The sequence below is a fragment of the Gasterosteus aculeatus genome, chromosome 14, assembly GCF_964276395.1.
Source record: "Gasterosteus aculeatus chromosome 14, fGasAcu3.hap1.1, whole genome shotgun sequence".
Classification (NCBI taxonomy): Eukaryota; Metazoa; Chordata; class Actinopteri; order Perciformes; family Gasterosteidae; genus Gasterosteus; species Gasterosteus aculeatus.
Genome location: NC_135702.1, coordinates 6103210 through 6130741, shown reverse-complemented (window position 1 = coordinate 6130741; position 27532 = coordinate 6103210). Strand labels below are relative to the sequence as shown.

Sequence of the window (27532 nt, the reverse complement as noted above, 5' to 3'; positions counted from 1 at the left end):
AAACCACGGTTCTGGAACATCCGCTCTAATTGTCATCTGTCATCAAGAAAATCATCTAAGCAAGTAAATGAGAGAGGATGCACATGGGATCATGCATTTATTCTGTTTCTATAAAATGTACGTTTAGTTTTCCCCAAGCGCCAAATGTTGTAAATATAAGTTTGTCCTTTTTTTGGGATAATTTCTTTGTTTTTCAAAGAGCAAAATTCCCCCCTGGTGAAGTGCAGTGCAGCTGCAGTGTATCAGTGGTGTGTAGGTGGGCTATGTGGGTTTTGGACATATGTTTGTTTGTGTTCAGACACGCAATTATATCACTTCTTTCTTGTCACACTAAAATGAACGATACATATATGAGCTTGTCTCTCACTGTTACATACATAATCTGCTGTAGGTATTAAGACCTCAAGCATATTATACACTTTCCTCAAGCAAGGCTCTCATTATACATATCCTATAATTAGAGTAAAGATGTTTATTACTTCAATGGATCTGAAGCGGCTCGGTTGATCTAGACTCATTAGGAATCCTTGGCAAGCGCCGCATTCACTGCAGAGTATACTGCGTTTATCTAACAATTGATGCCAAGCCAGTCCATGCGTTTCAGCACACAGGTTCCATTCACTTCTATGGTTGACCTTTAGGATGCACCTGCCTGTGCCAAACAGGCAATTAAAAATCTCATTAGTATCCTGGATTTTTGACAATTTATAGCTCCTCAAATGGAGAGTTTGGAATTGTCAGCAGCCAACATAGGAGGCCGAGGTCAACTTAAGACAGAGAAATCCCAGGCTGTTGTTACACATGTGACATGCAAATATTTCAACAGAATTTAAAGAATGGACTCAAACCATCTTGGCGCACTGGGAATCATCAGGGATATCTGTAATCCTTTCAAAACACAACACATAACACAAATGCCTAAATGCCTAATTAAAATGAATTAATCAAAATATAATTTACTCAACTTCCAAATTACTGCATTTCATGGTGTTCTTATGCACATTTGCATATCTGTAACCGCATGTATCGATAGAACATTCTGTAATATATACCAATTTAAAATTATACTATACTAGACTATAATACTATATTTTAAAATCAAAAGGCTCTCAATTTATACAAACCAAAGTATTAGCTTTATATTAGCACTGCATTCCTGTGAGAATGGAGAATGGTATGCATTAGAAATCCCACTTTGAATCAATTGTCTCAGTTGTGCAATAAAATCCCTTTTCACCAAGTTCATTAAAAAAAAAACACAGCATATTGAGCCCTCGTTATTTCTCTAATTCCGGCAACTTGTGATAGCAGTGTTTCCTCACTCCTGATTTTAAACCATACCGAGAGGAGTATTCGGTATTTCTCAGCAAGCAAACCTCACATTACACCGTGTCCCAAAGTTGCGTTTCAACTTGAAAGACCGAAAAGAATAAAAAGGTGGTTGGAAGCATGTGACATAAGGAAAACAATGAATGAAGGCAATAAAACGTATGAGTGGGACGGGGAAAAATACCGTAAGGATGAACTGTCTTCATTACACGTTGCCTCTGCTGAGCCCTCTTGATACGCCCATCACCTGCCATTCTCTTAATGACTTGCTATTTCTGGATACGTAGAAATGAAGAGAGGTACTCCTTAGTAATTCTCAAAGCCTGATAGTGGGACATCTCTGAGGACGTTTTTTTCGGCCTTGTTCATATCCTATATATGGCTACAGTGTTACTGTAAGTCACAGTAGAACAAAATCAAGGCAACCCTACTCAAGGAACATATTCAACAGCTCATTGCTGTGATATTTCTGTGGCCCTCCTTGTAAATCAGCGTTATTTAGATGTGTGAACGTGTCTGCGAAAGCCACGTCCTGTGTAACTTTGTTATGAATGATAATAAAAGAAAGTGTAACTTTTGGGGCTAATAACTCAAATGCAAAACAGAAGAAAAGCTGCATTTTACTTGCTTGTGGCAAATGGTTACATGAACCAAACCTGAATATGTACAGCACTGTAGCGTCATCAGAAAAAACGCATAGGCCTATTGATCGCTGGTGTAAATCAAGAGTGATGTATGGAAAGGTGACCTTGCTGGGGGATGCAGTAAGCACTCTCTCCAGGTAGGAACGCACACTTCATGTTTGACTGGATATACAGTCCACACACGCCGCACGCACACTTATGTGCGGTCGCGATTGCATGCAAGCCTGTATACACAAGTTCTAATCATACTCCATCTCGCATATTTCCACCATTTGTTTTCTTTTCCATTATAACACCCTGTTGGGTATCTTATTTTTTATTCCTAAATGAACATCCCTCCCAACAGGAGTCCTCGCTTGCAGCAATAGCGTTCAGCCACACAAAGTGAAACGACCGCATGCCATTTATTTTTATCAGCAAGGTATGATATTGTTCTCAGCGGGAGGGGGGGGGGGCTCTCTTTGTTTTGACTATATTCTTTCTTTTTAGGTTCCAGAACCCCTACTGACGAAAAGCGGAGGAAAATGTTTGTACATTAAGGCGGATAGAAAAATTGGTGGACTTAGTGGGAGTCATCCAATCTGCTCAACCAAGTTTGTTAAGGTGTAGCTGCAACAAAATTTACAAAAATGTTTTTCAATCCTCAAGGGGAACAGAAGGCATTTGTTTCAGCCAATGTTTTCCTGGACAGGTGGGTCTCAGGTAAATAACAAGGCTGAGACTGTGCTAAAGACGCTCGCAGCTCTGTGGGGATATGTCTTGCTTTTGATTAATGTCCACATGTAGCTAAGTACTCTTAAGTAGTGCAAAGGCTCAGCGACACAGAACAGAGTATCAAGGATGAAAGGTTTGATAAATTCAGAGGGCCACTATGCACGTACTCTATCAGCCCACACATTTGATGGCAAGCAATTGGACACAGGCTGCACAAAGGAAAACGTAGAGAATCACGTTATTTGCTGTTCAAAGCATATCTCATGTTTCAAATTTTGGATATTACTGATAACCATTAGCGATACCATGACTCAAATCAGTCCTCCTTTAGGGCCCAATTTTACATGTAGCACTCTATAAATGTGTCTTCAGTAGTTCTACCATTTGCAACTTGCACAGCATGGGAGACCTGTAGGAGTCCAATAACAATCAAACAGTTGTTTGTATTTCTCACTGATGAAAAGACGACGGAGTTCGTGATGAGAACACTTGGCATTGCAGCCAGCACAGATGTCTGATGTCATCAAAGACTGATTGTTATATGTCCTGCTGGCTGCCCTGGTGTTCACATACTGCTCAGCAGCTTCATTAGTAGGCTGATAACGACACAGTGAATCAAAAATTGTTCAAAAACATTTTACAAAGTAAAAAAGGTTTTGATATACTGCAGGTACACAATTGATTTCCATTGAGAGGAAATGTGTATGATCTGACAAGAACGTCTAAACAAAGCGTTTCACTTCTACTTCTACAGACAATCCAAACGTACTTAATTCAAACAAACGGGTGAAGCTCTGAGAGCAGGTCCAAACAACGATAATAATTTGTGTTTTAGCAGAGCAGTATCGACCCGTGATTCGTATCTTATGTTTTTCCAGTCGCAGGTCTCTGATAATGTCCCACTATAAACAACTGATTGTGTGTTTGTGATGCCATCCGACCCTCTAAAAATAAATATTGGGCAAAGGTAAAATAGAATGAAAAAACTGATGAGTTCTAGTGTGATCTTGTATGATATATAATTTTGGTAAAAAGCTTCAATCAATCCAGTTGTTATAAGGATATGTTTTCACGGCAACATAAAAAGATGCTAATTATAAATTATGAGCTGTTTGCAAGAAGCTCCATGCGGTTTATAACACATCATTAAAACAACTAATAGCCAGATTTGCTCTGATCAATTAAATACAATATTTAATTTCTTTATCATTTGAATTGTTTGTTTTTATGATGAAAATAACTCCATAATTGATTAGAAATGACCATAAAAGGATAACATTTAGAACATTTGGTGGTTTACACTGACTTCAGAGCAATTTAACACATTATTGGGGCAGTGACAAAAAAAGAAAAGCAAACAATTATCTTGAGCCTTGCAGACCAGATGCTACACTCGACCAACAAAGGGAGCTATCTGCCCATATGGATCATCAATGATCAGCAATTAGTATAGGCGGCAAAATATCAAAGCTAACACCAAAATAACTCCCAATCTTCATGTGTGGCGACAGCTTATTGTGGAGTCATTTCTGCATTTACTGTTCAACTAAGAGGGGCCTCTGGAGTCAGCTCACGACCTAATTGTTCAGAACTGAAAAAACTCCAAAATGCAGCTTTGGTAGAATAAGGGACCTTCAGTTAGCAGAGCTTTAGCAAACTCAAATTGAGCCTAATCAATTCCTTGCGCCGCAGATCCGCTCCAACGCCTCACAACTTTCAGATTGCAGTCTGTCCGTTTCCCGGAGCCCCCCCCCCAACGCGTGGCCGCAAGTAAGAAACAAGTTTTACTGTTTCTGCCACTTTCTGTATTTAACACAATAAACCAACTGTACAAGTGTCCTTTCAGCGCTATTGATAAACCTTTGAAGCAGTTCTACTTCTTAGTCCCCCCCCCCCCCCCCCGAAAGGGGAAAGAATAGATGCTAAAGTGACTCAATGCCACGTCTTGAGGTGCAAGCAAGTGGCTTTACGGGGCAGGACAGGAAGGCTGTTGCATTTTTATTTAAGAGGATATTTCTGCGACACGAGCAAGGACGCAGTAACAACCATCACAACTCAAACATTGCCCCATCCGAACGAGAAAAAAATCAGTTAGTTTGCATACAAAACTGAATCAAATAACACTGATCACTTGCAGTATGACACTATGAATGTTGCTGCATAATAGCCAACGAGTCACATAATCATTATAAGCTCATCAATTGAAATCACACAAGCGCAAAGCCCTCTCAGTTCATGTTTATTTACAGTTTAAAGCGAGTCCATTAAGACATCAGTAAATAACGTAGCAACTCTTGCCGAGGAAGCTTTAGACATCAACTTGTCTGTTATCTTTTTATTTAGAAACAGGGAAACAGGCAAATCTCAACACTGACATATTTGTACTTTCTGACATTTCTTCTTTTTTTTAGGTCAGATCTTACAAATTTGGGAAAACTTAATATCCTATTCATTTTTTGGTTTCATGATGTGTCCCCGCGACAGTTTATTGCATGTTCTGTTATCCGTCTACCTTGTTTCGATTCACTCAATCCCACCTTGTATTAAGCGATAACGGCAGCGTTCTGTCACAGACAAAGCAGAAGTCACACGGACTCAGACAGCAGTCCGCTTACTAAGAATCACATCAGCTTCCCTCTCATCGCCACATCTCTCTGCCAAACACAGGCAACTTTTCTTGCACTTGCTCTTGTTGAGCGAGAAACTAAATTCAGCAGGAAAAAGTGCTAACTACCGCTAGCTTCCGTTAGTGTTAACGTACCTGCAAATGACACTTTGACTTCAACAACATTATGTGATGGTTTTATATCGGTCGTACAGTGTGATAATTTGACAGATCTTACTGGTAAATCAAGGGTATCAATCATCGGAAACAATTTTGCAATATCAGGCAAATAAACGTGGTAAAAGAGGTAAGTTATTATTGGCAAATGGTTATAGGGAGGTGTTTTTACTCTTTAAAGGGTTTTGTACTGTATCTGTTAGCTGGTGACCGTTGCCTGGGTAACGGGTTTCATCAGCGAAGAATTCAGACCTTTTGTGTTCATACACAACACATGAAAAGCATTATGTGTAAAAATCTATGGGCAGCTACTGGTTTTGCAAATGTATTTAAAAATGAAATTTATTTTCAAAACGTTGGTATTTCTTTTTATTGATCATGATTTAGGTTTTCATTTAGAGCTGTGAAGGTGGTTTCTACATCGTGCTGTTTTTTGTTGTGTGTTGGGAGACACTAAAAGTATACATCTTGATGGATAAGAAATTGCATTTTTTCTATAGTTCAAAAGTGAATTGTGGGGCTTCTAATAATGTAATATTAATGGTAAAATTATTATTAATCATAGTAATCATAATATATGAGCCGGGTTTAGGAAAGTACTCCCTGATGTTTGCCTCTGGCTGATAGTTTTCATGTTGGAAATCTATCTTTGATGAAGAAAGCATACATATTTCAATGTTAAGTGAAAATATTGAATAATAAGCTATTTTATTCATTGTATAGGTAGGTTTGCATTATGTCATCTGCATACATTTGCGTACTAATTTCTTGGCACAATAATGAATAAAAAGTCTTGTTGGTCACTGACCCTAAAGGCATCAAGTAAAAGAATACTGGAATGTTTAGAATTGTGTTGTCTTTATTATTATAATCATTGTTAGTATATTTTCAATTATTTTCATTATTAATGATATAATCAGTATTACTTACTACATTAAACTTACTGAATGTAATACTCCTTAACTGAAACATGTTCATTCTTCACAATAACATAAAGCTATTTCAGTATTTCAATGAACATTGTTACTTAAGTGTGTTAAATATATTCCTGCCAAATGCTACACATCAAATAAATGAGCCGAGCTGTTGAGAAGCTGGTAAAAGTGCATATCATGAAGCAAAAAATATTCTGTGAACAAAGTGGCTTTTAACATCTACATTTATAAAACATTTATGCCGTGTGACATGTGTTTTTCATCCGGATTGTAAGTTTGCACTCCAAATCAGGTCTCCCAGCCAGGCTGAATCAATATTGGAGGAGCAAAGCCCTTGTTCCCCGTGTTTATAGATCCATGCCTTCTGCTGGACTTTACTCCACTCCACATTCTGATCACTGTCAGTTTGCTGGAGACGAGGCTGGAGAACTGCGATATATGTTGCCTGTATTTATAGTTGACAGATATGGGAATGCATGTTCCCATTTGGTATTCTATCAACTTTCTGAATATATATATTGATAAAACAGTATCTAGTTCATATAATACAAGGATATTTATTTCTTCACAATAATGTCACAATCGTATATGTGCATCAAAATCAGCTAATAGAAATGTCCTGTGTGCACGTGAAAATTGTCACGTTTGGCTCTTGAGTTTCAGGCCACGCAGAAAATAGGGTTTTCTTTAGAGAGAAGGTGCCCTAGACTCTAATCCCAGCGTATTACAAAAGTGCCTGCTGCTTTTAAATGAGAAGAGTTAATGTGATTGGCCATTACTGAAGGTTGTGCCTACTCTTTCCTCAGATAATTTATTCCTCAACAATGTTTTTATCCACCCTTCCATATTAGTATTTTGCTTCGAGTCACCAAAGTATGTTTGCAACCTTAGGAGGTTATATCGTATTCTGGAGCTACAGTGACAAATGATATCAAAGGACATGCCGGGTCGGGGCTCGCTGGTTAGCATTCTCAAATCACTGGATATCTCTGCTACGCAATCAAGGCCGCATTAAATATCCATTGGCCCCGAGGCTGTGCCTTTTCCAAGGCCCTTTCCCACTCCCCCTTGCAGCATCAACACTCCACTATTTCCACAGCCAACCTGCACCGACGTCGGTCGCATTTAATTTCAATTCAACACGGCAACGACAATCACTCAAAAACGCGCTTTGCGTTTATGACTGTAATAAAGAAGGGCTGGGCAAGGGCCGCGGACTGCTTTGGCATAATGTCGATACTCTACCTCTTCACAATCTTTATACTCTGTTGATAACGTTTGTTTCTTGTAATATGGACAATTTAAGAAGAAAAAAAGACCCGATTAATTAGACTAAAAGTGTGTATTGTTAAGACAGAACATGTGGGAATAAAATATACCATAGGATGAGCAACTGAAGTAAGTGGCTATGTGTGCCACCATTTCTATTGTACCACTGTGCCATATGTGTACCAATTGCTAAATTGCAATATTACATTGCTATTTATTCCTGATGAAAGAGCAAGATACAGTAATTGTTCAAAACAAGTCATTACCAACTCTCTGAGGATGCTACACTCGGTAAGTGAGCGCTATCTTCCCTGCCGGCATTCCCGTTACCTAAATCCCAAATGGCCTCAATCATCAATCCATTCCCAGCCCGCTTTTCCAAACTCAGAGCCTCCCCTCTTGACATATGCTTCAGGTCCATCGGCCTTGAAGAGGAGACGTGAAGCTCAGTCAGCTTTGCAGTAACTTTGTGTGTGTGTGTGTGTGTGTACTGCCTTCCTTTCCTCAGAAACTGACTCAGCAACCACTGTCAGGTCTGCTTAATTTTGTCACGGTTGACTTCCTGCTACCTGGAGTCTCATCTGCCAGAGCCCCTTAATCCACTTGTCATTCACAACAACTAAAAGATAGGAAGGTGCTCCTTGAGTAAAGACCGGAAGGTAAAGCAATGGGGGGTGAATTGGAGTTTTTTTGTGCAGCTGTGTGGGCGTGCAGACGTGCATGCTACTGCTGTGGGAGTTTCAAACTTATGGGAGATAACACCATTAAAATAAGGAAGCTAGTTAATCATTTAATAATGTAATACAAAAAAAAAAAAATTGAATAGTGACAATATTTTTTTCACTTTTACATGCTTCCCATTCATATATATTATTTAAATGTTGTGCAAATCACTATCATGGTAACATTTGTCTATGACATTGCTATTGAATGGAATGGAAAAATAAAAACAATTTTATTTTTATTTCACCTCATTTTAAATGCATTTTACTGCCACTGAGTGGACCATCGCATAGCTGATGCTCTGGGTGAAGACAAGGAATGAGGATTGTCCGAATGGACATTCCTGAGGATGTTTGCTGATGTAGGGAGAAGAGAGAAGTTTAAATTAGTTTTCACGGTTCATTGAAACGCTCAAGGAAGCCCGGGACTCTGCCGATGTGCGCTACCAAAAAAATGTCAGTTTAGGTTGAATACCTTGAATAACTAAGGTATAGTGCTATTCATATATAGTGGCGTGCTGTCCTTTGTTTCATTGTATTAAAAGTGCAGACCGGAATGCTGCCGTCAGATATAAAAAGACAAGGAATGGAGAAAACGACATTTGCAATAAGATATAAATCATTTCTTTTTATGTATATTTAGAGATGAGTTTACACACGTGGGTGGAACGATAGCAGAAATAGACATATAAGATACATTTCAGAGACACATACTGCGAGCATAACAGAAACAGGCCGTCCGCTGCTGAACACCTGACTTGTTAATCAAGTTGACATCTTCGCACAACCAAACATCCCAGGAGCAGCGCTGCACGCTACGGTTCGCTCCAACTTTTATTCCGGCACATGTATTGCCATGCGAAATAGGTACATGTGAGCAAGGTCATAGCAGACAGAGGATGTTGTCCAGGGCGATACTATATATTTGTCATACAGATACGCAAATGGAATCGTAATGCTTCTCCCTGCCAGTGTGGTAAAGGAGTGATTCACTATGTGGCCGCCCCGGTTCTTTTTAGTACCTGCCATAATGTTTTCTGAAATGCTGTTATTTCAGCAAGGATTTCACAGAATGTTAGAGATACTAAAAAAGTAAATATATTCAGACATTATGAGAGTTAACAAGGGCAAGTCCAGTTTGCAGGATGTAAAACGTCAAGCCCTGCTCGAGGGGTATTATTATTAAACAATAAATCAATGTCAGTTGTTTCGTGTCCAGTTATGAGTTTTTAAGCTTACCCCAAGCCAATTAAACCTCCCTCTTCACCTGAGACAATGACTAAAATGCGTTTAGTTACTAGATCACGGTCACAGGAGAGGGGAATTCCACATCTGTGGTTTTACTTGTTATTATTCATACTTTACAACTGCTTTCCCTCGTCCTCTCACCTCAGCGTGCCTGGGTGAACGAGCACGTGAATGACCACAACTGGCAAGCTGTCGCAGGCGGTAGACTCACACAGCTTCGCTATTTCTTTTTTCAAGCCGTCTGACGGCATGAACAGAAAGAGGAGACGGTCTTCAGCAGGGGGAAAACAGACCACAGGGGCTATTTGCTTAAATGTCTAAAATCCACGTGCCCTGTTCCGGTTGTCTGTGTTCTGGATGGTAAACGTTTTGTTTTTACTTTTTAGAAGTGGCACTCATGTGATCCTGACATGAGATGCCTTACGGGGGGATGTGATTAGAAGGACAAAGTGACATTTAGTAACATGTTTGTAGATCAATGTACTGCATTCCATCTCGTCACATCTCGGGAGCATTGGTTCCTTTTTTTCACATCTGGTTCACCAAATGAATATAGATAAATTCAGTCTATGAGTTTGTGTAATATTGTCACCTCAGAGTGTGCAAATGTAGATTTGAAGTGATGCACGTTTCTAAGTATTGATGTTCTGTACTTTCATTTATTTGCTATCTGTCACTGGGGGAAGTGAAAGTCAGGTGTTTATTGGCGTCACGGTGTGGGTGGGTTTCTTGTTCTATTTTGTAGTTTCCTGCCTCTCGTGTCTCTGGGTTAACTTCGATTCCGTCCCCGTTGTTTTTTCCCCCGTGAGCGTGATTGTCTGCCCCGTCCCTGATTGTTTCCTCCCGTGTCCAATCACCTGCACTTTCCCACTGTATTGAAACCATGTGTGTCCCTCGTCTCTTTGTAGGTCCATTGTCTATGTCGGATGAGTGTACGGTTAGTCGTTAAAAGAGTTAATTAGGTTTGCCTTGGTTTTTGGTCCCTGTTTGCCACTGGCCATTCTATAGTTAAGTAGTTAAAGTTATCTCTGCTAAATCTGCGTTCAGGTCCCTCCTGTCTCCGGTGCTGCTGCACTTCCTCGTGACAATGGGATTCTTAAATCCCATTGTTTGTGTGGAGTGGTTCGTATACAGTCTTTGCTTAGCTTTCTGTCATTAGTTGAAGTTGCGCTATACTGCAGCGAGAAATCTTTAGGAGGAATGATGGGCACACAAACCAAGCACTTTGTGAATAGTGACCACATTTTATGAGACACAATGTGAGAGTGTTCTTTCCTCATCCTTAACCATGCAGTTCAAGGTGCCTTTAACCATTTCACCAAGGTGGCACGGCAGGAACTACGCTATTTTTAAGAACACAGAAAAGTGACCTGTGATAATAAGTAGTTTTATTCAGTCGTTACAAACAATACACTCCTTAAAGCATGCATACAAACTTCCTCCTGAGGTAGTGGATGTGTGTTTCATGGGTGGACGCGTGTTCACTACGCACTGACCTTGATGGCGTTGGTGGAAATCTGGATCTCGTGCAGCTTCCTCATCGTGCCGTCGCGGTCGATGAAGTAGGACGAGGCCAGCTGATGAAGAGCTTCCACGTTCTGGGTGGCGTTGACCAGCTTCCTGTCCAGCTTGTTTTTGGCCAAGTACATAGTCAGTGCCTCCTCTCCTACAGGTGGCACAAGGAAATGGAAATATGATTGCTACGAAATTGCTGGGGAAAAATAAAGGATTTGAGGTCTCAAAATATGAAATTATTAATAAATAATGTGAGTACGCAATGGATATTGGCAAATTGTCCGTTATCTGAGCGGCCGGTGGAGCTCTTAACCGGAAGCGTGAGTCAGAGGTCTGAACTCTGAGGCGAGCCGTTTCAGCTTGAGAAACCAGATGCCCCAGTTTTCCAGTAACAGTGTCTTTATTCACCGCTTCATTTCCAGCTGGCAGCATTCCCAGAAATTTCCCCACATTTACTCCTATTGGGGGAGGGCATTATTTCCTGGAGAGGTCTAGTGATACAGACCCGTTACCTCAATACCACAGGAATTTTATCCCGCGGAGAACAAATCTATCACATCCGATGTTTTTTTTTTTTCAGCTACTGGCATCGAAAAGTCCAATTGAATTGAAAATTAAAAAAGCAAACAAATACAAAACAATAGTACCTATTGCAAAAATTACATTAGTGCAGAGAAAATTTGTAAAATCGGAATCAGTGCAGGAAGCTGGTGTGGAGCCACTTAAGGATGACTGTTTGTCTGTCCTGTGGCCATTGTGCATGTTGCCTATTATAACAGTGAAACTCTTCTTTTTTATGTCGTCTGGGTGAAATAAATTACTCATGCATGGTTTAATGAAATTACTGACCCTGTCTGGTCATACTAACACTGCCCGGGGAGGTGTAAGAACACTTTTCCATTTCCCACTTTTTCAAATATTTTACTTATCTATTTCTCTTCTGTCCCGCAATGCTTTTTTTATCCCAGAAGAATATTTCCCATAGCTAAGCTGTTGTCTCTTAAATCCACAACCATCTGTTTGGTGTCTTGCTTGCATCTGCCAGAGTTAAGCCAATGAATGAGCCAATTTTGTTTTTGTTGCTGTGGTTTCTGTGCCAGTTCCCTGTATATTTGGGTAAAGTGAACTCCTCACCCATTTGCCGAGGTAAAGAGGTAGAGCCCCCGCCTCTACAGTGAAGTGATTTAAAACCCTCCTCTGTCATAAGGTCACGACTACTGTGAATGCACAGGAAAAAAATCAGCATGTCTCTAATCTCTCCATCTAAATTCACTTCCGTGCCCGGCGTTAACATTTAAGAGGTCAGAAATGAAAGCCCGTAACACGCACCCGTGGCATATTTGTGCACAGTATGTACTATATGTCAAGTTTGAATGTCCGCAGAAAAGCAGTATTGTATTGAAGTGAACCACTGACCTTTCTGTAAGCCTCTACCACAAAATAACACTTGCATCAGTAAAAAGAGGCCAAATATTTATAGAGCACCAGAGAATCTCTCCCATTTGCATGCTGTGTGTGTGTGTGTTTGTTGACACGTTATAAAGAGCTACAAATCGTATTCTTCCACATTTCGCATTCAAACATGCAGAAACAGACGCATGAAGGAAAAAAAAAAAACCCAGCAAACACCAATTTGCCTCTACGAGCTCAAACAACCTTGCTTTTGAGGATTACTGTTCAAATGGCAAACCATACGCCTGGAACTCCGTCAAGAGCATGTCACATGTGTTCAGGCTCCCGGTGATGTGAACGGTTATTTGGCCCCCCAGCGTTGCATTGGAATTGGTCACTTAACTTGTGGTGACCATGACTAGGAGGTGGAGGGGGGGCAGTCAGGGCCAATGTCTCATGCCTGGTTAGAGTCCACATTCTCTGATGGTGCAATACTCTCTCTCTCTCTCTCTCTCTCTCTCTCTCCTTCGGGGGTTGGCAAAGTTACACACACAACAATCACAGTCCAACATTAAGCCCTTGATCTGCCCCCCCCCCCTCTCCTTTGACTCAGTACCTCCTGTACGCCACATAAAAGAGGTCCTCTGTACATAAAGACTTGGTGGTCATTGCTCTTGGTCAGGCCAAATCCTAACCTTCGTGACTTAAAAAAAAAAAAATCATCTGTGTGCACCTTTCTGAAAATAATACATTACATTAAATCATTACGCGGCGCCTTGCTGGCACTCTGCCACAGTGAATCAGCTGCAGCAGGGCTTGTGTGTTGGAGGCTGAGAGGTATTTAAAAACAATGTAGTGTTTCACCTTAAAGGGGTTTGTGTGAAAAGGCATCTCCTACGCATGTACTTCTCATTTTATTCCTTTTTTTTTGTGCCAGTGTGCAGGTGGATGTCAATGAGGGTTAGAAGTGCAAGTAGGGTTTTAAAAGTAATGGAATGACTGGGAGTGCTCAATTTGGTGTTAATGGCACATGTGTGGGTCACTTCATGGACGACGTTAAACTATACTCTTTCATTCTGTGCAGCGTAAAGAGCTAATTGATTCTGTCTGTTTTGTATTATTTATACCTAAAATATAGATTGTTTCATGCAGATAAAATATGTAGGTTTTAGATGAACATGTTCATTTCAGATCAGACCCAGCAGAGAGCAGTGAAGCTCAAGGAGAGTAAAATGTAAACTATAGGTAATGTTTTCTTACTTAAATAAAGAAAACAGGTGATAAACATCATAGATAAATGACCACTGACTGTTGTAATAATATATCTTTGAACACGGGTGGATATTCCTTCTAAAATAAACAAAACAACTGCATATACCCGTTTAAATTAGTTGAGGGATTATTTTGAAAATGTTTCCACTCATATAACAAGATTTCACCTTCTTTATGCGAGGCATAATCCAGAAGTGTGACTGTTACTTTGAGATAGCCGAGTTAACAATGCCCAATTTTGCCTGGTGATTTTCCAGAACAACAAACACCACTAAAAGTTTCGTGGCAAAGCGGTATCGTCGACAGCTCACACACTTAACTCTTCCCCGCCGCCCCCCCACAAAACCCCGAGCACAGCCGGTGTTCGGCATGAACCCTTTTTCCCCCCCCGGGCTTCAGTGACCACAAGTCATTTCGATAAACTACTTCATCCACTCCGGTGGTGAATGCATTAGACTGTTTCAGGGAAAAGGTCTCTGATCCAGTCATGGAGAATGTGTATCCACTGCAGACGAGGAGGAGGAGGAGGAGGAGGAGGAGGAGGAGGACAACTCAGACGCAGCACTGCCTTGCATGTGAAATCTCAATCTAATTGGTCAGCTGTGGTTCTTTCCGACTGGTCGGCCTGACCTGAAGGTGCTGAATTCTGAATTCGGAGTATATCCGCGCTGCCTCCGCTGGGGTTTGCAACACGGAAACAGCCGGGCTGGAGTCAACCAGAGCAGCAAATAAAAGGCAACACCGTAGCACGAGCTAACCCTGTCAGCCTGGAGGTGGAACTGTTTCCGTGACAACGCAGTTGATTAGACAGCTTTATCAACTACTGTATACGTTTGTTTAACAAATCATTATTTTTCTCCCCACACGTTCATGAAGAATTCTCATCTCTCTCAACCCAAACGCTCTGACACCTCAATACAAACACCAACAGGAGTCACAGTGATCCATCAGCCGCCTCCTTCAGTTTTACTGAAAGATTTCAAACATGCGAAGGAGAGGCAATGACAGATGTGGTGAAATAAGTCTGTCACAGCCTCAGTAAAAATGCAGAACTGTCCTTTACACATTGTTTTATATGTGGTATACCTTCCTTTGGTATTCATAGAGGGTACAGCTTTGAGTTTTCCACACACGGCGTGAACCCAGGAGGCAGCGACTTCCTGTGTTGCACTTCAGAAAACTCATCCCTTTAATGCCAAAAGACATCGCACATGCTGGAGACTTGACAATGAGGTATTTAAAATTTTCAGACGGCAGAAAGGCAGCAGGCGATTTATAATTATTTCCTCAAGCATCTTCAGCAGACGCCGTCAGTCAGTAATGTCAAGAGAAAGTAACGGAAAATGTTCCGCTCTGAATGGCTGATAGCGTGAGCGTTTCCCGAAATTGGAACGTTATGATATTCCCACATAAGTTTTACTGTTGCACATGGTTGGACATAAAAAGATTTTAATGTGAAACACCTGCAGAAGAACTATGCATCGTGTTTCTGTGTCCCTTTACATATGCACAATACTGGGAAATCAGGAACCCACTTTTATTCGTTGCTCCTAATCCTTTAACTCTACGGGTGTCAGATCCTTAAACTTTTTTTGAAAGGCTTGAATGGGTAATAACTGAATTATTTTGTCATTCATGCGAAATGTGGATGAAATACGCTTGTGATGCTGCGTATTTGTCACTTCATTGTCAAACTGTTATCAACAGCAAATGATCCAAGTGATACATGGCAGTAATAAAACACTATTTAAAATATTTAAGATAAAAAGGTGACTTTTATCTTGATATGATGCTTCCCAAAAAACAACCACATCCACTCAGTTCAGAGGAGGAAACCTTTAATGTGACTCTTCACACTTGACCATTCTGTTCTTTGCTCCCAAGTGTAACATCCAGGTCGCCAGAGAGAGAATTAGCCTCTTCTTCCTACTTCATCACCTGATGGGTATGCACATTTATTGCTTCATATAAATGTGTTTTTTAATGGGCGATCCCAGGATTGAGACGAGAGGGTACTGACCCGTAATCGGAAACAGGATGGGCTCAAGGTTATAGATAATATGGTGATAACGGAGGCAGAGGTTAAAATGAATGGGAGGCGAGGAATGTAAAGAAAAAAAGAGGACAAATATAAAGTGATGCAGTACAATGAGATGAGAAGGATGCTGTGGTTGAAAAGGTTGCTGGGATTATTTATGTGTGCCAGGTGCCCGAGTTTAACCACTTGCTTTCCCCTTACTTTAGACACACTTAATTACATTTTACCTTCATATAATGTTTCAGAACAATATTGAATTTCCAACTTCCGAGATGAGTGTCTCCGAATGAATCACCTTACAGAGTAGCGGATACAATATTGCTACTCTAACCCTTCACAACTGATAGTCTCCCCCATCGTTTAGCTAAATTATTTACGCCTTGTTTGATAGTACGTGCACTGCAAGATTTAAAAATTAAAGATGTCTCCAACATGGATTTATTTACTCTAACAGTGTGGGCATTAATGGTTATGGCTATCTATAAGTATTCTATGTTCACATAGAATAGCTGTTTTGTTTGTTCTGTGGTTATTAATATTGTGAACAGGACAATTAGGAGTGACTCTTTTCTTAACACAAAATATATCAATATAAATGGTCTGCAGAATTGTGGTCGACAGTCATTATCAACCCTCAATGATCGATCTTGGTAAATGTTAGAAGCAAAATACCCCATTGAAACGTTAGCATGTTTGAGGGATAAATTCCAATTATGTGTACAGTTTTATACTCCGGGGGGGAAAAAAACATGACAAAAAGGAATCTGAATATTTGTCAAAGGCGTTTTCAATGTGACAGCTTTCCAACTAGACAACTTGAGTGACTACTTGGCTGTGTTTCATGCATGCCGTTATATAATACAGACTCAGAGACCAAATAGTTATACTAATTATATCTTTGAAATGCAATTGGCAAAGTATTCACAATTAGTTGCCTTCATGTGTCCCTCAGAGCTTGAGAAGAGATTTTAGGGAGAAGCTATTTATATTTAGACTTCGGCAGCAGGGGTGCTTAACTTTTATTTTGGGAAGCGCATCCAAAATACTGAAATCATCCATTAGGGGCATTTCTTTCTCTTTCCACAGTGGGATTTTGTAATTAAATTAAACTCTAAATACATTTTACCCAATAATTGCAGGGTTTTTGTTGGTTGTATTAATTCCCCAAAGAATACAACTAGTTGCGTCATTGTATGCATCCGTCCACAGATTCATTCATTCATTCATTTATATATTTGACTCCATGTTGTCATCACTTAAATATTTGTAGAAAATTGCCATTATTAGCACATTGAAGTTTAAAGTTAGGGCCAAAACGTGTTCCAGTGAGGTCACAGTGACCATTGACCACCAAATCCAATCAGAAAAACTGAATTTAGAGCTTGAAAGGTTAATGGCCATGGCTGTTGAGAACCTGGTAGAATATAAACACATTAAATAAAAGGCTTCATAAAATGAATCAGCAATGTTCCTTTGAGAAAAGAAGCTTGTTTCCGAGTGCTTCTTTTCTAATATGACATTTCCTTTGTTATTCTTCTAATAAATCGGTGATTGTTGATTAATCAGAGCAAAACATCTAATGATCATTCAACCCAACCACCTGAACGCTCTGTAAATAGTCAAGTTTGATTTTCCTATCCACCTTTCAAATGGATACTACTAATTTCATTATCCTCATATGTGTATTTAATGTTAATTGAGGCACATAAAATCTCCAAAAAGGAATAATACTATGTATACTATGAATTTTGATTCATGGGTTACGGGTGAACTAAGTGTTTTCAGTTCGTCTTGCCTTTTCACTTGTTGTCGTGTTGATGTAAGATACTGTCATTTCTTTGATGCAGGTTTTGGGTCGCTGTCCCGTTCAGAATAAAGTTGGGCCTCTTCACTTCTGTCAGAGTGGAGTTGATCCCGTTCAGGTCAACAACCTTGAAGAGCTGACAAATCCACATACATGCATGCAGCCATCTCTACGTATTCGAATGCAGGTCCTATTTGCTGTTGCATTCATTTCCCATAAAACACACTCATCGTATTAAACAAGCAGCTTTACAACTGAGAACCTGATTCAAATTTTGACTCTTAAATCTTGGGGTTCGTTTGCCAGATGTGCAACATTCAGACCTACTTCATCATCCAGTAAATGGATTGGAAAACTGCTACTCTTTCATCATGGCTGTTCATTTGGCTTCGCTTTATGGATGCGAGTGCTGCCCTGGTGCAAATATGCCTGACGAAATGGTTCCCATGGTCACGTTAAGTTGTTCTAACCTCGCTCCGAAGAGAAAAGGCATTGGGCTGCTGAAACGGCTCGGGGATGCTTTGTCCTGCCATCTCGTCAAGTAGGTGTATATTTGCTGCGGGAGAGTTTTCCCATTAAGCCGGAGAAAGAATTAACTTCCAGATTCAGTTTCTAAATAATATTTTTTAATGATAAAATGAATGTTGAAAAATGTATCTGCATGAGAGAGTAAATATATTACCCTCCTCTTACTCATCTCTGGGTCAACTCTAAGACATGTCGTGTCAATATCTGTGGAAAATACAAATTAAACCGTAATGTTTAAATTATTAGAATCTAATTTTTTAAACCTGGCGCAATCAAAAGAAAAACATCACCTCAAATAGTTTTTCGCAAAAGACATGTATTCTGCCCATCTCATACCCTCTCTGAGGTGAATGAACGGCACCTCTCTTACCTCCAAGGGTGGCTGAGATGAGAATGTGGGTCCCATATTTCTTAATGATGTTGTCGATGAACTGTTGAGTTGTGGGTCTGCGGCCCAGCAGGCGCACGCTGCGCTGGAACTCGGGCATGAGTGGCACGGGGTTCCGGATCAGGTCCCGCCTCTCGATCGCCGTGTTCCTCACCTTCCAACGTGCAAATTCCCTGACGATCACAAGAAAGCAAAAACTGCTCACACAAAAATGAAGTAAAAACCACAACGGCAGCAGAGTGGTCGTTTATTGGCTCGGCCCGACCTCACGGGCACGTTTGAGGGAAAGCGATAAACACCTGGATGTGAAAGCTGTGGTGTAATCCAACAATCAATTCATGCAGTTATGTAATAACATAATAAAGACTGCAGTGTTTAAATAACATATTTTGCAGTTCGGCGCACCCAGATCTGAAGAATAAAAACAATCTGTAATGAGTCAAGTGATACAAAAGCTTTGCATTCGCTAAGCTTGTGTTCACTAAGCTCTGATAAAGAAATGACAGTTTTTAGGATTATGCTCTCTCCCATTCTTCTGTGATGTTCATCTGTTTTGATTGAATATGCTCAAAGTCCTTTGCACTGCACGGCGCAAAAAAACGACAGCACAAACTGAGCATCATTCCGGCCTTCGTGGTTTACTGCTGCAGTTGCAGATGTGCTTCGTGGCGTCAATAATAAGAAACAAAAGTAAGTATTTTTGTTGACGTTTGTGAAGATGTTTGCTTCTGTTCCCGCTGAGACGCGCATCGAGAAAACATTCCCCCAGACAGAAGTTACAGGCATCTCTTTTTCACTGAGGGTTTACAGAAAGACATCAAATGCCACCGTCCTGAGGGTTTTATTTGTCCCAAATCCAAAAAAGAAGGCATTCTGTTAGTGAGTCAGAGGCTAACGCTTGGCACACCCGGGTACCAGGTGTGCGATAACACATACATGCAAGTAGGCGTCTTTGTGCGGGAGTGTTGCATATAAATTGTGTCATTGGTATTAAAGAAAGGCATTACATGTAACCCTGTTCAAGATTTGTTACTTGTGGGGTGAGACGCCGCAAAAGAGGATCTCTGATGTAACGGTTCAGTCAAAGGAGGCATCATTTTAATGCAAATTGAGTTGCACACTTGTCATTTTGTCACACCATCTGTTCTTTCTGCCAATCACAGAAGTGTTTCTACTTTCATATGGGCGGTGAGCATCAGCACTGTCAAAGCAAAGTATGCACACGCTGATCTTTCATTGGGATTAGATTTGTGATATTTCTGAAAGTTGTGGTGTAAACATTCATATGGAATACATATACTAATGTGTATGCTGGCAACACTCAGTTTGTAGACAGGGGAAATGTAATTTCCTGATTGGAAAGTTAGTCTAAAATAAAAGAAATACAGATCGAATTTGTGATTAATGATGCAGACTTTGTATGAACAATGAGCAGAATTACATTAAGTGTGTGATTTAAAGTGCTATAAAAGATACATTCGATCCAAGCTTAGACGACAAACCATTATAATTTTTGATAATTTCACCCTGAATGCCGACTCTAATTGAAAATCAAATTTCTGTTCAATAAATCCATATAAATTCAAGTCAACAAGTCAACAAAGAAGATATCAAACGCACACACACACACACACACACACAAACGTCCGGGGTAATAACCATCCATTAGATATTAGGTATTTGTTCTGCTTTTTGGACATTGGAATTTCAATTGAATGGGGTTTTACTTTTTCGAAAAAACTAAAAGGGGATTTTACCTTCCTTGTTATTGCTGTGAAAATAGAAGAGAAAACCCTATTGAGTCTGAAGGTTGTTTTTGTGCACAACAAATCCTGCATCCTTTTTTTAAGCTCTAACATCATAAATCGAGACAAAAATAGATGTTTCAGTGACTCAATTAAAAAATACCAGTAAACTGGTTCAGTGGATTTCTGTTGCACAGCGGTTTTTTAGTCATAACTTCACTGTCAGCATACTTCTTTTTATTTGGCGGATTTAGCCGTGATTATGGGTCCCCTCAAATTGATCATCGGTTGCTTCATTTGAATTCTCTGCCTGCGCACCGCTTGCTAGCAGCTCTCCCCAATGCTCCAATCGGCGCTCTTTATTAGCATTTAAAGTTGACTTCATTTCTGCCGGTCGGCCGTTGCGTGAAGTAGCCAGCACTTTAAAGGTAATATCTTGACAGCTCCTTTAGAGAACAGTGCATTTCACTCTAACGAGTGGACGTACCTCGTAAGAGAAGGAATGCCTACACAATGGCATTGAAGGCTTTTTCTTTACTCAGTCTCATCACATTGATTTAGAAATCGAATCCATTAAGATACTGTAAATGCTTTACGGCACGTTTGCAACATTGCAAAGACACAATCTGTAATGCAACGGAGGAGTCGCTCGTAGACGCTGATCCGTCTTCCTGATTTAGCTTCAGGAGGTCTGAGTGTTGGCACACATTTCTGAAATCTGGAGCAAACGGTCAAGAGAGACTTTTAGATTTGCGGCAGACTTACGGGGAAACGTTTCCCCTTTTCATTCTTTGTCCAGCTGCCTCACTTCTGTGCTGCTCCCCCCCTTTTTTTTACATCAACTCATTTTCAATCCTCCTCATGGCTTCGTCAGTGCCAATTTCAATATAAAGATTCATATGGCAGCCATATGTACTTGAGCCCTCCTGGCCCAGATTCGGCACGCCAGCAGATGGAACCTGCAACATGATTCAGTATATTGCTGCACAGCTCCAAGACCAGTTTAATGACCTTTCAAGGGAAGTTAAGAGGATATAAATGGAATTGCAGCTCCATAGGAAGCAAAATGGGAACCTAGGTGATAATTGCGTCATGGTGTTCAAGCAACTTGTGTGGGCGGGTACATTACATTTCCTTATGTGGAACCATCTCTGAGCCACAGAAAATACAGAAAACATGCAATGGACATGTATGTGCTTGAATAAATGTTCAAATACTTGCTGTAAATGGCACTGCCCTCCTTTTTACATCAACTAAACACTTTAATGGGGGTTGAGGCTCATACAACATGAAGTCCCTTTTTACTGGTAATTTGTACTCATTTATCCCACATGAATACATTCATGTATTTTCAAGTAAAATCTGGGGCTTTTAAAAAAGAAAGAAAACTCAAGTATAAAAGGAGTTGATGCCCCTGTTCTTCCACTAGAACCAGCGTTTTATTTTGGTCTCTTTCCAACGTTCATACTGACAGTTTAGTCCAATAAACATGGACAGTGGTTGCTAGGAAATAGATTGTTAGAATCAAACAAGCCAACCTGCTCTTCAAAAATAGTACCAGAATGAATAAGAATGAGAGAGTTTGCTCAAATGAATGTGCCGGTGGCCCTAACACGTCTGCTTCCATTTATAAATCAAGAAAACACATTAAGAAAACAGTGGCTTAGACCACACGATTGTTATTAAAGTGTTCTGCTTTGCTTTTTCGCTATAAACTATTCCTCCACATCTGGCTCACTGGTTTCAGTGAAGAAGATTCATTTAAAAAGCGAGAACACATTGAGGCGAGCTATCTGAACTCAGAAATAGCCTCAAAAACCTGCGCAATGAAGCCAGTAAAAGCGGCTTTGCTTTGGATGTATTGCAGTATCATTACAAACTAATTACTAGCAGTGTCTCGAAAGTCATCTTTAGATGATGAACGAAATGTATAGCGAGAATAGCCGAATGAAAACAAATGCAGGGCTGTAACAGCTCTTGCATAAATCCATCTAATGTAAATTATGCAAATTCCGCTGCACCACTGAACATTAAGAAATAAATAGGATCAACTAATCCGACATCAGTGATTAACCTGGAATGCTTTGAACCTAACTATTTACCAATTAAAAGAGTGTGGATTCAGAATAATGCCGGTCCAGCGTTCCCGTATGGTCTGCTAACGCTGTAATGAACAGCTGTTTCAACTTCCTTCTGACACCGCTCAACATTAAAACTGGGTAACGACAGGTGGCTTTTATTTCTTGAGGACAATTCCATTTCATTCGGAATTATTTCAGGGAGCCGCGGCAAGCTCTAACCTCTCAGCAAGTGACTCCTGCCGTGTGCAGGACGAGGTGAGATTTCTATGTGGTCAGATCGTCTGGCTGCACTGATGCATCCACTTCGATGCCACAGCGATTCATTTTTGACATATCACCTACAAATATCTTTGTCTGCCAAAATAACTCTCCTTAACGTAATATACTGCATGAAAAAACACTTTAAGGCCTACTTTTAATTGCTTGATATTTTTGTTTGTCATACAAACAAACCTGCCAGGCATCGAAAGCTCTTTGTGGAGCAAAAATATATGTTACGTGTATTTTTGTACATAGAGAATTGTGCTGAATATATCACTATGAATCTGACATTGATTTATTATAACAACAGCACTAAAAATATTGAAAATATGATCAGAATCCTCCTCTACTTTGACCACGATGGCTTTGAAAGCGATTCCTTCACTCGTCCCGTAAGGCGCTGCTGTGCATATCATAGCGCTCTCTGTGAACACATTGGTCGGGGAAAGCGTTGCCGCGGCGTGTCATCACACCGCTCAGGCAGCGTGTTGTCTGCTTTAATAAGACTCTGGTTGTATCGACTCGGAGGGAATATTCCCCAATGCTCTGACAGGGGCAGGAAACGACCATCACACGTTGTGTCACCGCAGGCACTTTGTTGATCCTGGCACTAATGCCCAGATTAAAAAAACCTTGAGAGGGCATGACAGACATTCAAAGTGGGGAAGTGTGGCGGCCCGGAGGAAAGAGCAGCACGGCTTTGCTGAAATACAATCTCTAATTAATTGAGAGGGAAACTGGCTCAGCAGGACCCGCAGAACAACATGTTCCTGGACGCCTCATAAATGACACCAGGAGACAATAAAAGCAGGAGTGTCAGTAAATTTAGTAAATTAAAAGGACTTGTCATCCTTGGCTTCCTGCTCACCTCCGTCCTCCTTTCATACCGAACCAAAGTCTTTTCAGTTACATAAAATAGGTATTCAGAAAGCGGTGCTCAGTTACAGCTTGTCCTTTGTCAGCTGGAGGTAAGATTCGCGACTGTCTAACAAAAAGCCTGTGCCATTTTCTCTTAACTTGAAATACAAAAACAAACCCTTTATGATGAAACAAACCAAATAAAACTGTTACACCTAGCTATGAACATGTTGGTGTTATCAAAACACGCTGACTTTATTTGAAGCAGACAAGATGCTGTCGTGAAAGGGCAACCGTGTGGCATGCGGCATTTAGATATTAGATATTTTATATTTACTCAATAACAAACATGGACAGTGTCGAAGAGGTTGTTTTAGGGGCATTTAAAGCATTAAATATACAGCGTTACTTCATTCTATGCAGCAGTGCAAAAGATTACAAGATATTTCATATTAATATGCACCTATTTATTCATATTGTCATTCCTGGCACTTCATCTTCAAAGCTGCTTATCCTTCTTACAGGGTCGCGGGGGTGTTCGGAGGGGAGGGGGCGTTCGGAGTCCATCCCAGGCAACATCGGGCGGATGCTTTCTATGACAAGTTTATTTTTGTGATACTATACAGTTCATTGTTGGATAGGAGCAGACACTACAGAAGTTTTAACTAAAACAAATGATCATTTTTTCAAGTTAAACTTCTGAATCTTTTCCGTCAACATTCCAGTTGTTTTCATGGTGCCTTTGAAATACAAAGACTTCAAGGAATGAGCTGCCGTGTATTTGGTGCCACTGTGAGAAGACAGCATTGATTTTAATGCTTTGATGAAGAATAACCTTTCATTTTTAGTCATTTGTTCCACTACTTGTTTGTTCGGGATGACTTGACTAATACTTCAATCGCTGGTTGAAAAGGATACAAAACAAAAACATCATTTTGATCTCCTCTAGTCAACTTTATTGTCGGAAAACCAAATGCTGTGGAGGGGCAACAGTCTCTTTTTAAACAACAAACGGTGGATATATTAACAGCTGTCGCTCTAATTCCAGCCCCGAAATTTTAAATCTGCTTCAGGTTTGCCCCACTAATATATGCATGCTTAAAGTTCTGCAAGGTCATTTACCAATTAGAACTATCTGAATTGATTTATAATGCTACATTTTAACCTACCAGTGTGATAAGAAAGTGTTTATGCAAATGGGTATTGTTATGATTAGCATTAACATAATGAGCCTTCAAAGCAACCATTAACAAAGTAGAACAGCAACGGCAAATAAATGCTTGATTACTGCATATAGTTCATATATTAAATTCATCTTATTAGCTAATTATCCCATCCAGAAATCTGAATATTGGTAAATTGCAGTTTACATTGTTGTTTGTCCAAAATGTCACAATTTTATTTTTTATCAATTTTATCTTTTTATCCTACACATTTGTGTAAACTTGTCATAGTTTTAATCTGAATTTGTAGTCATGCCAAATAAACATGTGATAAAAAAATCCCCCTTCTCATTTGACAGGACGGTGCACTCGTCTAAAAAAGGACTTTTGCAACTGTTGAAACACTATGAGTAGAAGGATACATTCTGGGCCAAATGACTGGGGATCATCCTCACCATGATGATCTAATTTGTCCACGCCCATTATAATATCTTGTTAATAAAATTAATTAGCAAATGATCCTACACATGGAGATTTGGCATTACTGCGTCTTACGTTATTTACTAAAGACCATGACACATTCCTGAGACGTCATTGATTGAATCTTTGCCACGATGCTTCCTGTAAAGCCACGCTCTGCAGACTGAGAGTGCTGCGCCACGACGGCCTCGGCAGAAAATGCTGGCGAGCTGCAAGGACCGGGGGAGACTTTGATCCAATAATGGAGATTCCCCCATGAATGACTTTGTGAAGCGATTTTGTCTTCCCACACAGTATTGACTTATTCCCTTTCATCCTGTACATGTTGTTCCCACACAGAAACAGTATTGCATGATATCATCTAATAGGCTGGTGATGTATTTTCAGGGATGCAAGTACTGTAGATGTCATTACATCTACATCACCATATGGAGCAGCAGGGTTTATTAATGCCCATATGCGTTGCATTTCGGAAAAACTGCCTCCTTTTTGAATAACAACTTGTTATGTCTACCAACAAGGCGCCTTAATGACTAACACGTTGCAGCAGCTTTTTCATCTGTCCAGTAAATGTGATCCGGCAGTGATAAATGACCACCTGAGGGCAAAACGCTTTGTAAAGAAAAACATCATCTTCATTAAGGCTTATGCTGCTTGATTAACAAACGGCGTATTATTGAACTTTGGCTAATACTGTAAAGACTGCAGAGCATTTGCTGCGTGTGTCGGGAACAAAAATCAAGCTGGAACATGGTATTCATGAACTCCATTACAAGCAATTGGAAAGAGGACGTCTTGTTTAGCCATTTATCAACATGTTCTGGAAAAAAAATTGAAATTGGGATGCGGTGCACTTCAATGGTTTAATGTTTGCTTTATCTTATTTAACAATTAGTGTATGTCTGATCTTTCTATGAACATGATCACGGAAAGTCAGAGTAGACCCATATGATATGCAGCACTAAAGTATTAGCGTTGTATTTCACCTATTCAGTCCAACATTTACTTACGTGGTTTGTTAATGGGATGGCAAAGGCTTTTCTATATTATCTTGCACTGACCAATTAATATCAAAAGGCTTGTGTTCCCTGCAGTTGCTTAAAGCACTTTTTGACCACAGTTCAGAGAAAAATGTTCAATTGACAATTGTTATTTCTGCATGTCATACATTTTTGTATACGTGTTCTCGTCTCAATTTTTTTATGCAACCCGCTACTTAACAAGCGTCCTATTCAGTAATCATTCTATAGCCATCAATGGGCAGTATTAACAATATAACTGTATCAACTATTTTTTTCTTTAGGGAACGTCCCCTCAATCTGGGATCAAAGAAGCCTTTTTCCTGTACTGCGTCGGTATTATGCAGCAGCTTGAAGAAATGAAAGCGAAGAAAAATGCCGAGCCTTTCATGGTAATAAGGAGGCACGGCCCTGTCATAAATCAAACAGACAGAGATACAATTGAAATCCCGTATGAATTTCAACCACCAAGAGCCGTTCAAGATATTATAGAATGAATTTTAATCCTATGCACCAGTGCACACAGAAGGACCACGCAGAAGCAGGGGGAGTCGGGGGGGAGATGCTATTTGGACGGCCTGAGCTGTTTGTTCGTGCTTGTTTTATTTATTTTCACTTCAATACTGGCGTGGACCGGATTTCTAAACACGGCGGTGTAAATACTGCAGGAAATCCGAGGGGCTATTTTGAAATGCTGTTATAGTGCTGCTAAAAAAAGTCCATGGAATAGTCGGAGAGGCCATGTAAAAATATCCATGTGACTGTTCCAAGCTTAATGGGTTTGGGTAAAATTAGGTCCGTGTCAACAGTGAATCGCTTCACACTCACTGTCAATCTTCCCACATGTCTGTCAAGTAAATGATCAGACAGTAAACTTTATAGGGAGATATAGCTGCATATCGTTCATCAAATACACAAATATTCTGCCAGGCAACAGACGGTCTTGACAAGTGTCCTTACATGCACTTAAAAAATGACGTAGAACAGAATGACAATAGGATAATGAGATCTTTTATATGAAATATTTTGTAAGTAATAGTCTCAAGTTTTTTGACGGACGGGACTGTCGACTATTATATCATTTCAAATCCTGCCAGAAAGAACAGTTCTTTTTCCATGATAGTGGTTAAAAAACTGTCAGGAACAGAGCAAAAATAGCTTCTCCGCCCCAAAGCTTTGTTTAATTTACAAATTGCGACATCTTTCAAAGTCGTGAGGTCATGTAACGCGATGCCTGCAGAGTCCATCTGTGTGAAATTGTGGCGTTAGGCCGATACTGTTTTCATCCCAGAGTTAAAAAAAGGGAAAGATAGAGAATCATTTGCTACACAGGATCATCCCAAGG

General features: G+C 40.1%; 1 protein-coding gene across 1 annotated transcript in view; it reads right to left on the bottom strand.

The window, feature by feature from the left end:
* The window catches only part of brinp1 (bone morphogenetic protein/retinoic acid inducible neural-specific 1), an 85645-nt gene that overhangs the window by 26997 nt on the left and 31116 nt on the right, over positions 1-27532 (bottom strand). Inside the window, exons 3-4 of the mRNA XM_040197620.2 lie at positions 18563-18753; positions 11140-11309 (exon numbers count right to left, since the gene is read on the bottom strand). Coding sequence (XP_040053554.2) covers positions 11140-11309; positions 18563-18753 — 361 coding nt within the window. The remainder of the gene's footprint in view (positions 1-11139; positions 11310-18562; positions 18754-27532) is intronic.